The 13,383-nt window shown below is 54.7% G+C and overlaps 1 protein-coding gene across 1 annotated transcript; it reads right to left on the bottom strand.

The window, feature by feature from the left end:
* Window positions 1–9,539: 9,539 nt before the first annotated feature.
* Window positions 9,540–11,818, bottom strand: SOX7 (SRY-box 7). Its single transcript, XM_014947665.1, has one exon. It carries the CDS (start codon window positions 11,816–11,818, stop codon window positions 10,880–10,882), a length of 939 nt encoding a protein of 312 aa, XP_014803151.1. The 3' UTR covers window positions 9,540–10,879.
* Between the last annotated feature and the right edge of the window lie 1,565 nt (window positions 11,819–13,383).

Below are 13,383 nucleotides of genomic sequence, written 5' to 3'. Positions count from 1 at the left end.
ATGAGGACAAAACAGAAAGTTTTATCTGCACACGCTAAGTCATCATGTGTTCTTGGAAACCTGGAGTCCACCAAGCCAATAGACATACTTCTTATCACCAGTCCAGCCACCACCCAGCCAGTCTTACAAAACCAAACTGCTAGTGCACTGACATGGTGTGGCTGGGAATGACAAACCGTTTTGTGTTCTCCACTGTTTTTTCAGCAAGACCCATTAGTTCCTGCTGCACTTTTCAGCCAAGAAAGCAACCTTCCCAGTCTCTGGGCAGCTAAGGGCACTAGATGAATGCAGAACCAAAAATGCCTGCCCAACCTTCATTTCTCCTCCTAGTGCCAATGCTTTATGATGCAGCTCTTTATCACCTCTAATCCTATTCAGTGATCAAACTAGGGTTGTTCTACTTGGTGGACCAGCTATGTGCAAGGAAGGAAGACATCCTCTACAGGACCCCTGTCATGTTGCTGAGGACACGAGAAGATATGAAGTGAATGATGTAGAGAGGCTGAATGGGCATGGGTGTCCTTCCTCAGCTTTCAGATGGACACAGGCTGCTCTAAAGAACCAGTTGTGTCCTTCCCTCTGCTGTTCAGACTGTCCATCAGGACTGCTGCTGGACCAATCTGCTGGAATTGCTCTCAGCAAGTCTTATTGTCCAGACTCTTAACTTGTGACTAGGGGCTACGGTGCAAATGGACTCCAGCTACGGTGTAGACTGCCCTTGCTGCAGCTGAGACAAGTCTTATTGTCCAGACTCTTAACTTGTGGCCAGGGGCTATGGTGCAAATGGACTCAAGCTACGGTGTAGACTACCCTTGCTGCAGCTGAGAGCTGGGTTGCTGAGTAGAGATTGGGCATTCAGCATCCCAGCCTGATGGGCAACTCCTCCACCTCTCCAACACCTGATTAGCAACTCTTCCATTTCTCCAACACCTTGCCTCATTGGGGTCCAACGAAATGGCTGAGTTTGTGAAGCACCAGGGTATTGGCAGGACAAACATCAGGAAGGCATCCCCACCCAAATCCACTGCTCTTGCAGCAGGGCATATTGAGGAAGCAGAAAATAAGACCCAGAGCTGGGCATCGGTTGAAAAGAGAATGAGTCCAGCAATTCCAACCCCTGCAACAAGGGGCTGTGTTCTAGGATCAGTCGTTTCAATGATGCCTCTGGTGTGGTGTTCAAGTTGAGAGCTCTGCTGCCCTAGCATCTCACCGTGGAGACAGCTGGGCATGTCTGGGAAGTAAATCCCACCTGAAATCACTGATCAGACTTGCCCCAATCTGTGCAATCACTGGGGAGGGACCTGGCAGGCTCAGTTATGTGTTAAACATTGAGTGGATGCATCCAAATCTGCCTGTGAGCTGAAAGAGGCAGAGGTCCAAGGAGGGGAAAAAAAGTTCATGTGTAATCCCACAATGTGATCATGCAACGAGTGCCTTTCACTGCATGATCACATCACGGGATCTCCTGCAACTCCAGGTCTCCTGCAATGCCTGGCACCTGGAAGGAATGGGGAGGCTGCACAAACATGCTCCAGCCCGGCGTTTCCTAATCCTGGAGCACTTGACTTCACAACTGCAACACTTCTTCCATCCTCCTGCGCGTGGGGGAGGGAAGGAGGAATGTTTTCTAAGGTTGTAAAGAGCCCAACAGACAAATCCACCTAAATCCCACACTCTGGCATTACCCAAGGGCCCCAGTCTGCACCTACACTCATAAATGGATAGGACCGGGATCAGGAGCACACATGCTTCTGCAATGACCCTCCAGCTATTTGTAGTGTAGTCCTTGGTGTGATTTTGGCCCAAGGTCAAGTGGCCATGACACAATCAGGGCCCAGGGAAGGTTCAAGGTGAGTGAAGACCAGGGTCCATTCACAGTCAACTGTTTGGGTGCTGCTGTCCTCTTTTTGGAGTCTGAGAGAGTTTAGTAGGAAGGTTGCACCAGCTGGGCTCAGAGCTGACCTGTTTGTTATCCTGCCTAGATGCATTCACGTGAGAGCCATCAGGGCCTCTGGAACCACCATGCCACCGGGGTGGAGTAGAAGGCTGTCACCTCTCCCTGGCCAGCTCTGAAGAGGACACGTGGGATGTGCACTCTGCTGAGGCTTTCACCAGTCTGTGCTGGCAGTTGTGGAAAAGGAGACCAGGGGACCCTGCTTTCTCCAAGCCGTGATTACTGACCTCTGTACTCTGGCTTGGTTGCTCACAGGCAGCCCAATCATTTCTTCTGCACCTGGGGCCATTTGTCCCTCTCTGGTCTGTTTTCCATTAACAGTCCTCAGCCCTGCTGTCACGTCTGGCATCCTCACTTGATTCAGCAGATCCTCATGCCACACCTCTCCTTTTCCCAGTCCAGTCTACAATCCAGGAGGTTCATTCCACTAGTCTGGTCCTTTTCTCCTCCATCTTCTGGTTCCTCATCCAACGTTCATCCTTCCAGTCATGCTCCGTTCCTTCCCAGCCCTACTCTTCCTTGCCAGCCCATGGTTGTTCACACCCACCTCCTCCTTCCTTGGCTGCTTTCTCCAGCCTCTTTCACCATCTAAGTCCTGTCCCCAACACCTCAATGCCTTGTCTCCCATCTCACCCAGACTGAGTCCCATCCCCAGCCTCCCACTCACTGCTCGCAGTGCATCTCACTGTTCCCACACCCACCCAGCATCCCTTGGTGTCTCCTCCACCCAGTCTCCCCCTCACACATAATGATAGCTTAAAGCTGTTGAAACTCAACAACACACAAGTGTCCCTCTGCAGCACCTGCCCCCAGTGCTTGACAAATATTCCTGAAGTGAATAATGAGCAAATCAAATCTCAGGACTCCTGATGTAGAATGATAGCCAGAGAGGAAGACTGGAGGTCTCCAGACTGGAAAAGAGGTGGCTAAAGGGGTGGGATATGATATATAGTTACAAAAATCATGCACGGCCCAGAAAAGGTAAATAAAGAATAATTCAGCAGGAGAAATATGGGATCAAATGAACATGGCAGGTGGCAGGGTCAAAGCAACAGAAGGAGGTGGATCTTCACATGGAGTGGGGATGGAAAAGGTACTAAAATTTTAAACCCACGAACGAGCAAATGTAAGGAAGACAATCCCACCGAGAGAAGTCAAGACAGAGAGCTCACAAAGCCCTGAGCTGCAGATGGTCTGAAGAGGGAGAGGGGCTGGGGTGGATCACTCGGCTTGCCCAGTTCTTGTATTCATCTTCACATGTGCTTTCCTTACTCAGTTGGAAACAACATCATGGGCTGCATCGGCCTTAGGTCTGGCCAGATGTGGCCTGTGTGTATATGTGTATGTGTATATTGGCCATATCTCCTCTGTGTGTGTATAAATATATATATATAATATCATATTACCCATAAATGGGAGGGATGGAGTTGGGTATACTGGCCCCGTATGTGTATATTGGCCATATCTCCTCTGTGTGTGTATAAATATATATATATATCTCATATTACCCATAAATGGGAGGGGTGGAATTGGGAATACTGGCCCCTCCAGCCCAGAGCTCATGGTGCTTCTGGCCTCAGAGACAAAACAGACCTCAGGTCTTTGTGGCTTTGGAGGGGGCTGAGTGGTGACAACCGTTGTGGTATGGTGTGATGCTCAAAGACAAGAAGCCTGGCCCCAGCCGCAGAGAATTGAATAGCTGGTCCCAGCTCAGGGGTGCCAAGAAGCCTGTTTTAAACCAAGGTTTTCAGTGTCCTCCCTGGATTTTGGCCGAGGCCCAAAAGGGCAGCGTTGGAGACGCATCACTTGCCAGGGAAGCAAATCCAGCCTTTCCCGCCCAAGCCACAGAAAAATAAACCCCAAAAGCAGCATTTTGTTTCTCAAAACAAGAAAATAGGGCGGTGGTGGTGGAGAAGGATTTTTGGTGCCTTAGGTGGTCAGGGGGGCAGTGGGACCTGCTGTCCCTTGGTACCCGATGCCGCCCGCTCCCTGGGATGCCGGGAGGGAGCAGCGGGATCGTGACTCAGCCCCCACGTGAGCGGGTTTCCTTCCTGCACCACCAGCTTGGGCTTCTGATGTTTTGTTCGCCGTGAAGCTCTGGGGGCCGAGCGGGAGCTCCTGGAAATCAAAGGGAAAGAATAACATCTTGGGCTTGCTGAGGTGGGGTATGTCCTGGCTGGCCCAGGGGTGGAGGGTGACATTTGGGGTGCTAGGGAGAGGTGGAAAGAGGGCACGGGTCAGGTCTCATCTTGGGCTTGCTGAGGTGGGGTATGTCCTGGCTGGCCCAGGGGTGGGGAGTGACATTTGGGGTGCTGGGGAGAGGTGGAAAGAGGTCCCCAGCATGAGCCTTCTTAACCCCAAACTCTCCTGCTCGTAGCAACGATCCTTGATGCCCTTCAGCTGCTGGTAGGGGCCCTCATAGGTTCCACAAGCTCCGAGGAAGAGGAAGGGAAGGGTCTTAACCCTCTCTCCTTTCTTCTCAGGGTGCTGTCTCTGCCCCTCTGGGTGGGAAATGGGACCCTCAGAAGTCCTTCTTGTATTGAAATTGGAATAAACAGGGGTGGGGAGGCAGCTCAGCTCTTCTTAACCACCCTGCACAGGAGATTGCCATATTTGCTCTGTTTTCAGACTTCTCTCTATTGATGCCAAAGACAAAACTCTCACTCAGAAGTTGGGCAATGTCAGCAAAAACAATGTCTCTAGAGTCTCTGGTAGTGTCCACGAGCGAGACAGTCCAGACTCCGTTGTTTGACCACGAGGCCCCTGGGTTGGTCCAGCCACATTCAAACCAGGTTGTCACATCCAAAACTTTGCTATGGATGCCCTTGCTACTCCCACCCCAGGGTCAGGGCAGGATTTGTTGGCCTGAGCACCTCTGTGCTGGGGACTATGATAATTTCACAGCGTGGATGGTAGCGGTTGAAGGAGGGGGATCTTCTCTGTCTTGGCTTCTTGACCTGTGTGAGCCTAGGGTGGGTCTCTCCATGTCCCTTCCAGCGTTCAGAGATGACTCTGAACACCTCAAGCAGTGCAGAGTTTTCCACTTGGGCCCTGTGGAAGGCCCCAGAAGGGTGGCAGGAGCACACAAGCTGCATTCAAAAGAGAAGAGTCTGGCCTGCACTGGATTTTAAGTATTTATCATAAAAAGATGGAGAAGATCCCTATTTGGCTCATTCCCTCCATACCCACTGCACAACCTCTCCCTCCTCCCCAGCCAGCTGGGTGCTGCTGGGCCATCGGACACAACTCTTCCACCATCCTCCCTCTTTCAACACCTCCGGATCCCCGGTTATCAGAGGTGGGCAGGAGCTAACTCTGGACCTTCAGCCACAGAGACTAGTGTGGGTGGCCTTAGATCTTGCCTTGAAAGGGTGCTTCTGAGCAAGTCCTCACTGGGGGATGGATCTCCTCCAGGTGGGCACCAGAGGTGATGTGCTGGACTCAGCCAAGCAGGTTGCCACCGAGGTGACTCTGGACTGACGCTGAGCTTGAGCCCACAGGGCTGAGCCTGCACTATCCAGCCATGGGCTCTTCTCCTCAGCTTGCCCCTTCTTTTGCCTTGGCACCCTCCCACCCCATCCCCAGCAGAGACGGAGAGACCCCACAGCCTGCCCAGCCTACCCACAGCCCTCCTGCCCTGTGGGCCAAACCCTTCTCCCCCACCACCCACCTCCATCCCCTCGCCCCTTGTTTTCCTATTCCCAGCATTTACCCTCCCACACGTAGCCCTGGGGGAGCCGGCGGCCTGTACACAGAGGGAGAAGTTATTTTTCCTTGACATAAACATCCAAGCCTTTCCTCGGCCCCCTCGCTTGAAACGTGGAGGTAGGACCTGGACTCATAACATCCGGCAGGAGGGGCTGGCCTTATCTGCCAGGAAACACTCAGCTCCGGATACATCCTCCCCTGCTCCCGGCACCCCAGCAGCTCCCATTGGCAGTGCCGGGCAGGAAACCACTCAGCAGCTTGTCTCATTCCCTCCTCTGGAGAGACGGGAGGGAGGGCCCGATCCTGTCCTCGCCGCCTGGAGGGGTGCGGTGGGGTTGGGAGATGGGGTTGAAGGGGGGCAGAAAGAGATGGAGGGGGAAGGTGTTTACTCATCAGCAGAAAAAGGTTGATGGGGGAAAAAAAGGGGGTTTTGGGGGAGGTGGTGCTGTTGAGGGTCTCCCCTTGGCTCTGCCACTGATTTGTAGGGTGACCTCAGTCAAGTCTCCTCACCACCTTCTCTGCCTCTACTCCCCTCCCCTGCTTCTCCTTTGAGAGCAGTGGAGGGAAAATAATCACCTCCCAGCTGATTCAGTAGCAGCACCCAGAGCCCTGTCATGGGGTAGAGACCCCTTGTGCTAAGGGGGTCTTAGCACAAGCTAAGGGGGTCTTAGAACAAGCACTTGGTCCTGTTCAAACTCTTGGTAGGAGACACTTCATGTCCCAACGCTGGACACAAAAGGGATGGGAGGGGAGGAAGTATTATCTCTATTTTACAAACAGGGAAACTGAGGCACGGAGCAGTCACTGGGCTGCTTGTCAATGGGGTCTTACCCCTGCACGGTGGCACTGGGACAAGCAGACATGGCTGGTGGAGTAAGGACAGAAAGGAGCCACCACCTGCTCAAGGGAGGCGAAGGAAATTGCCCATCAAGGAGGGACAGGGCATGACACACACAGCAGCTCCTGGCCAGCCCAGATCCTAGTGCTATCCAGGAAGGTGACCTCATCCCTGCTCCTGACGCCCAGCACTGTGACCCACACAGCCACCGGGGCCAAGGGCTGGTCATGGCCACCGGCCACCGGGGGCAGAGGACTCATACCCTGCTCACCTCCTGGCAAGGAAAGAACCTTGCCCTGGCCCAATCTGACACCCTTGAGCAGGAGCCTAAACGTGGTGTGAGGTCATTTTATCCCTTCCTGCAGCCCTGATTTGATCTTCCTGCTGGTTCCCAGCCCGTCCCAGCCTGGAGAAAGCAGCCCACAAACCACAAGGCTCCTCAGAGTGCACAGAAGCAGCCTTGGGCTTGTGGGTTTGGGATAGGGAGGGAGGAAAAACGTGCCCAGGGTTGATGCAGAACGAGTCCCACTTGGGGTGAAGACCCCCCCTAACATCCATAAACCACCACGACCATCAATCCTCTGTAGGAACACCCACTTTCCAAGTAAAAAAGGCTCCTTCCCACCTCTGCCAGCCACTTAATTTCTGGCTGGTCCCCTCAGTGACGCCCTGCATCCCAAAAAACCTGCTGCGGGGCTGGAGGCAACCCCCCCACAGCCTTGCATTTTCCATCCCACCGGAGAAGGGAGGGATGCCTCCGCTCCCGAATTTCGTCTCAGCTGCCGGTGGTGTCCTGGGAGGTGGAAGCCATCTGCTCCCGGCGCTGGGTGTGTGCCCGGATCTGGCCGGCGAGCCCTGGCTCCCAGGGAGCCGCACCTCGCCTTGGCTGCAGCTCCCAAAGCCCTCGGGGGGCCCCGGCTCCCGGTTGGGGCCTGTAGCTCTTCCTGACGTGCGGAGAGAGCACGGGGACACGCTCCCACCGCTCCTCACGTGGCTCCGGGTTGAGCAAGTGGGGACAGGCTCGGCTCGCGGGCGGCTCGGGGCTGGGATGCATGGAGAAATCCCTTTTCCTGGAGAAACCAGACCCTGGCCACCACTGTGTGGGCTGCTGGGAGCTCATGGTGTGGGCTTTGACTCCACCAACCCCAAAAGTGACCCTGTCTGCAAGAAGGGAAGTGGGGAAGAGGCTCATGGAGTGTTTCAGTCCGTCCCATCGCTGCTCAGGGCTCGGGGCAGCACAGAAGAGGGCAGCCAATGTCCTGGAGAGAGGGTCCCATCAGGGGGGATGAATGCAAGAGCCCACATCAGACATGTTGGTGGCAATAACCAGAGCTCATCTTGTTGGGGGGAGGGATGACCGAGCTCTTTGGTTCCTCACCAAGGCTGTTTAAAAACTCGTAACACTGTTCTCAGCTGCCCCTGCAGCAGAGCTGGCAGAAAGAGATGTTTGCAGATTACCCAGTGGTGGGTGCACCTCTGATGTCCTGGGGTGGGTGCACCTCTGGTGCCCTGGGGTAGGTGACCTTCTAACGAGAGCCTGCTTGGAAGGGAGCAGTCCCCTGGATTTGCTGGTTGAAAGGCAGATCCAGGTTTGGGCACAGGGCCCCAGGCCACCCCAACTATGAGAACTTTTTAATGTCCTTCTGGGGAGCTGTGGGCATCCTCCAGGTCTGGGGCACCACAGGGATTGTGGGCAGAGCAGGAAGTGGAAGGAGCAGGACTTCTTCAGCCTTGCTCTTGTCATGGTCCCACATGAGTCAATGCTGCTGGCATTGGGCAGAGAGGCCAAAGAGGTTCATGGCACCTCCATCCCTCCAGCACCATTGGGCTGGTTCACAAATCCTCTTGGAAGAGTGACCCTGCCCCACCTGGGCTGCTACACCATCCAGCCAGCACCACACTGAGCATCATAGCCTTGTGCTGTGCTGGTGCAAGAGCCACCATGGTCCAGAGTGCCAGCAGAACTCTCAAAGACTTCCATTTCAATTATCCTAAAAGGGAAACCAGCTGGACATGTCCAAGCGATGGGCAAAAGAAAAGACGGAGTGTGTGATGGGAGGGTTCTCTCCAGGGGAACCACAGGTAAGGAGTGAAGGAGGACCATAAGCACAGGACAGGGGCATATTGGTGCCTCCCCAAACACTACACAGCCTCCCACCGTCTGAGACCATGGGCTCCCTGAGTCAGAGATAAGTCATTTATGGGAGGCAAGCCAGCCCAATCAGGTTGGGTTGGGTTGAGTGACCTCTGGAGAACCCTTTCAGCCAACACACGTAGGTGGGCATCACAAAGTGCATTACAAAACTTGCTCCTTGACTTTTGGGGCCAAGCAGGAGGACACATGTACTAGGAGGTGTGTGTGGCTCAACCTCAAGGACTGCAGGGACACAACCTGATTTAATGTCTGGCAGGAGCAGGCTGTGATATTGGTCCATGGGCCACAGGGAGGACTAAGCTTTTCTCTTCGCTAGTGATGCTTGAAGGCCACCACTCAACGTCTACCTAGAATACCACCCATCACACAGCGTCTCAAATGGCACCCACACTCCATTTCCGAGGCCTCACTTGCAGCGAGGATCCTTCACGTCGCCCTTGCACTGGAGCATCTTAAATGGTCCATCGGCACAAAACTGTGAAAAAGTGCCTTAAATGTGAATAAAAACCACGCTCCAGGCACTGGCACTCGCCCCATAAATAGGCAACATCATTTGTCCTCACCAACACTCCAAAAGCAAAGCTTTGCTTTAACTTCACCGTAATAGCTACACAGGGGTTGTCATGAGAAGACCATATTTATGAGATGGCAAAAGCGGGATCAAGGCCCCCAGAGTGACCTGCTGCCCCTGAGACACACCGAGAAAAGCGAAGGTAAGCCCACGTCATGCCTCGAGTTGGTTTGTCAGAAAGCAATCCACAATTTGTAAAGATAACCACAGATCTTTTTTTATTTAAAAAAAAAAAAAATGGAAGTAGAAAAGTTTGGCCGAAAATACCAACAACAAAAAAAAATAATTAAAAAAATAGCACTCACACAGGAAATGTTTCTGTTTTGAAATCTTTGTCAATAGCTACAGCAATTTAAATCATAAAACAATCATTGTATAAAAACATTTATTTAAATTAAATATTTTATGCAAACTCGTATCTACACTCATTCAAAATGCATAGAGTCACACAAAAAAGATGGAATGTATTAGCTTAAAAAAACCTGTGAAGTTCTGGGGTGTTTTTTTTAAGTATTATTTGCAATTATTATTAATACACGTTGGGGACTGAAACCAGAAAATCATAGCCACACTACTAACTAATCATTACCAAGTGCCATACAGTAAACACTAAGATTAATCATGTCATATAACTGATTTAAAATAAAGCTTCATCTTTATGAAAAGGAAGAGAACTCGAGCAATACAAAATCCGAGGGGAGGAATAATGGAAGGAATAAATCAATGTACAGCTTTATTACAAGCAATAATACGCCGGAGTTAGAAGAGGCATTGGGCACTGCGGCTCGAAACGTGGAGCCTTTGCCTTCAAAGGATGTTTGGTTAAAAAAATAAAACAAAACAACGAAACAACATGTGTCTGCTACATCATCACCTCTTTGCCCCAAGTGCTCATCCCAGGACGCCTTCCCGGCCCAGTGGGAGGCCAAGGAGAAACCATGAGGGGGACGTGGATGCTGGCCCCATCCTGCCTTTGCAAGCCCTGATCTAACCCTCCTCTGCAATGTCCCCCCCTGCAGCCCCCACCGTGCATCCCCAGGGACAGCCCAGCAGCATCCCTGGTGTCCCAGCCCCTCTGGGGCTTCCTGAGGGGATGAAGCCCCCAACTTGTGGTCTGGGGGCAGGGGGACAAGGCAGATTTCACCCCCAGGTCAGGGTGCCAAGAGCCATGGGTGGCTTGCAGACCCTTTACCAAAATCTTCCCTTTTCCCCCCGCCATCCCTGCCTTGTCCCCTTCCAGGGCTTTTTTTTTTTTTGCCCCTCCCAGGACTTCAGAGCTGCTTTTTGTGGGATGCTGCCACCCCCTGACTCCAAAGCAGAGCTGGGGGTGCCCCAAAACGGCAGGGAGCCTTCCCACACCCCCTTGAGCATCTCTGCTTTGGAAGAGGGACTTGGCCCAAGGGCTTTGGCATTGGGAAATTGCCCCTCTTTGCCCCCCCACCTTGGGAGCAGAGCACCCCAGGCTTTGCACCAGTGGTGAACTGACGACCGAAATCCTTTACCTACACCACCGAGGAGTCTCCACGGCCCTCACGGTTCGGACTCGGTCACCCCGAGGGGCGGCCAGCGATGTCCCCGGGGCAGCAACGCCTCGTAATACTGTGTTGGGTCCTTCCTCGGCCGGTCCAGGTGGCCCCCGGCCGGCGGGGGGGTCTAGGAGACGCTGTAGTTATTGTAGTAGGTGGCCGTGGCATCGGCCAGGACGGAGATGAGGCTGGTCTCGGAGGTGTGGGAGCTGCCAGACGCCGGGACGTGTCCATTGGCCAAGACACCGCCCTGGTGGTCACCATGGCCAGGGTTGTTGAGATACTGGTCGAACTCGTTGCGGTCCATCTCCCCCAGGAGCTCGGCTTGGCTCAGCTGGTCCAAGGTGTCAAAGCCGTGGTGGTCAGGCGGTGGGGAGAGCTGGCCCAGGTGGGCATGGAGGCTAGGAGGGTGCAAGGAAGGGAAGGCGGGCGTGTAGTAGCTGGGAGGAGGAGGAAGAGGAGGGCAGCTGGAGGCCGGGGGGATCATGCATGTGGCCGGCTGCGGGATGGGGCTGAGAGGGTGGTGGTTGCACGGGATGGAGCTCCCCGCATACTCCGGGGAGTAGGTGGCTCCAGCGAGGTGGGAGCGGTGATGCTCCTCGGGGCAGGCCGAGGAGAAGAAGCTCTGCTCGGGGTCTATGGCGTCCAACGGAGACATCTCCGGGGGGGTGGGCAGCCCGTAGGGGTAGGTGTCCACACTGGTGCTACCGTTGCTGCTGCTGCTGCACGGGGCCTCCCGGTATCCCCGGCCGGCCGCTAGGCCCGGGCGAGGTGGGTACTCACCCGGACCCTCTTTTTCCCCCCCGGCCCGGCCGCAGGTCCGCTTCTCCGGCACGGCGTTTTGGTCCCTCGTCAGGCTGCCCAGCAAAAACCCAGGATCCACCCGTTTGCAGATGCGCTTGACCTGCTTCTTCCGCCGGGGCCGGTATTTGTAGTTGGGGTAATCTTGCATGTGCTTCACCCGCAGCCGCTCGGCCTCCTCCACGTAGGGACGCTTCTGCGACAGGCTCAGAGCCTTCCAGGACTTGCCTGAAAACGGAGAATAAAACTCCCCTTTAGCACCCATATCGGGGTGGGGTGGGGGAAAAAAAGGGGGGGCTGCTTCCCAGAGCTTGCAGGCACACAACCCATGGGGAAAGTTGGGGGTCCTGATACACCAGCATGGAGGACGCAGCCCACCAACCCCGCAGGAGGACGAGATGGCAGCCGGAGGGTGAAGAAGGAGGGGACTGAAGCCACCGTAGGTCCACCAACTCCCCCACCATCCCAAGCTCCCAAAAAGGGTGGGTTCAGGGTTAGCTGAGCCCCACTGCAAATAAATTATAGACTCATGGAATGGTTTAGGTTGGAAGGGAACTTAATGAGGGTCAAAGGAACTCCCGCGGCTCCACGGCCTGATCTTGAGGGGCCTCTCTGGGATGGAGAGCCCGGCGGCTGAGTGGGGACGGCCGAGGCCATGGCTGGCTGAGCAGGGTGGGGGGGTCAGGACGTGGTGTCCCTGGATGTGTCCCAGCCTTTTGCTCTGCTGAGACTCACACCGGGGCACATGGAGACCTGGGCACTGTGAGCTCGCCACTCCCTGTTTGAGGTACACAAAATGTCCCCAAGATACAGGACAGAGAAGCAGCGGTGGGGCTGGGGAGGGGGTTCAGGGTGAAATTGGGGTACAGATCAAAGCCTTCCCGCTGCCAAAGGGACGGCAGAAATAAGAGTGACAAGCAGAGATGCTGCGTGGCAAAGCAGAGAGGAGAAAAACCCAAACCAGCAAAGAAAACACCGCAAAACTGCGCAGGGAAACAGAAACTTTGGGAAAGAGGGTGGGCAGCAAAGCTGTGTCGCAATTCGGGCAGCTCTTTCTCAGGCTGTCTGGGCTGGTTATTTCTCTTTGCCCTCTCGGTTTTGCATAAAAAAATGGGGATTGGGATAAGGAGGAAACTGGAGGGGGAGCGGGAAACAAATGTGTATTCAAAACGGGTTCTGAGCCCCCCAAAAGGAATAGCAGAAACACCACCCCACCACCCCCTGGACATGCAATATTGGGGTGGGCTAGTAGGTTTGGGGACAAAGTGGGACAGCAAAGCCAGGCTAGGGAAATTTGGGGGGTCCCTCCTTACGCTGCACTGGGGGATCCCTGGGGTTTTGCCCCTCAATGGGGTTTGCTGTTGAGGGGGTGCATGCACCCAGAGTGTGGGTCACCACCGGGGTTTGCACCTTGGGTGCCTGCCCCTTTTGGGGGTGTGGGACCCCATCAGGAATTGCACACCACAAGGCAGCCTGGTGCACGTTGTCCCAGGGTGCTGGACCCCCAGACCGGCCACATGGGTGCGTGGGTGCCCACCCCCTGTGTGTATCCCATGGAGGGGGGCCAGGAGGATGCAAGCACCCCAGGGTGCTGGTGGCAGACCCTGGCAGAGCTTGCACCCCATGGGGTGACCGGGAGGATCCCCATCCGGGCAAGGTTTGCACCCCCTGGGATGGCTGATGGGTGCCCACCCCGGGGGTACTGGATCAGGAGAGGGTTTGCACCCCCAGGGATGTCGAGGTGGGTGGACGGGTGCCCACCCCAGGGGCACAAGATCTGGAGAGGATCTGCACCCCGGGGAATGGCTGATGGGTGCCCACCCCGGGGTA

This window comes from Calidris pugnax, unplaced genomic scaffold (assembly GCF_001431845.1).
Source record: "Calidris pugnax isolate Ruff unplaced genomic scaffold, ASM143184v1 scaffold154, whole genome shotgun sequence".
In the NCBI taxonomy this organism is placed as follows: Eukaryota; Metazoa; Chordata; class Aves; order Charadriiformes; family Scolopacidae; genus Calidris; species Calidris pugnax.
The sequence above is the reverse complement of the archived record's forward strand: the minus strand, read 5'-3'. Positions and strand labels throughout refer to the sequence as shown.

What these genes read in the sequence shown, in the direction of transcription:
- SOX7 (XM_014947665.1), bottom strand. Translation starts at nt 11,818, where the DNA reads ATGGGTGCTAAAGGGGAGTTTTATTCTCCGTTTTCAGGCAAGTCCTGG.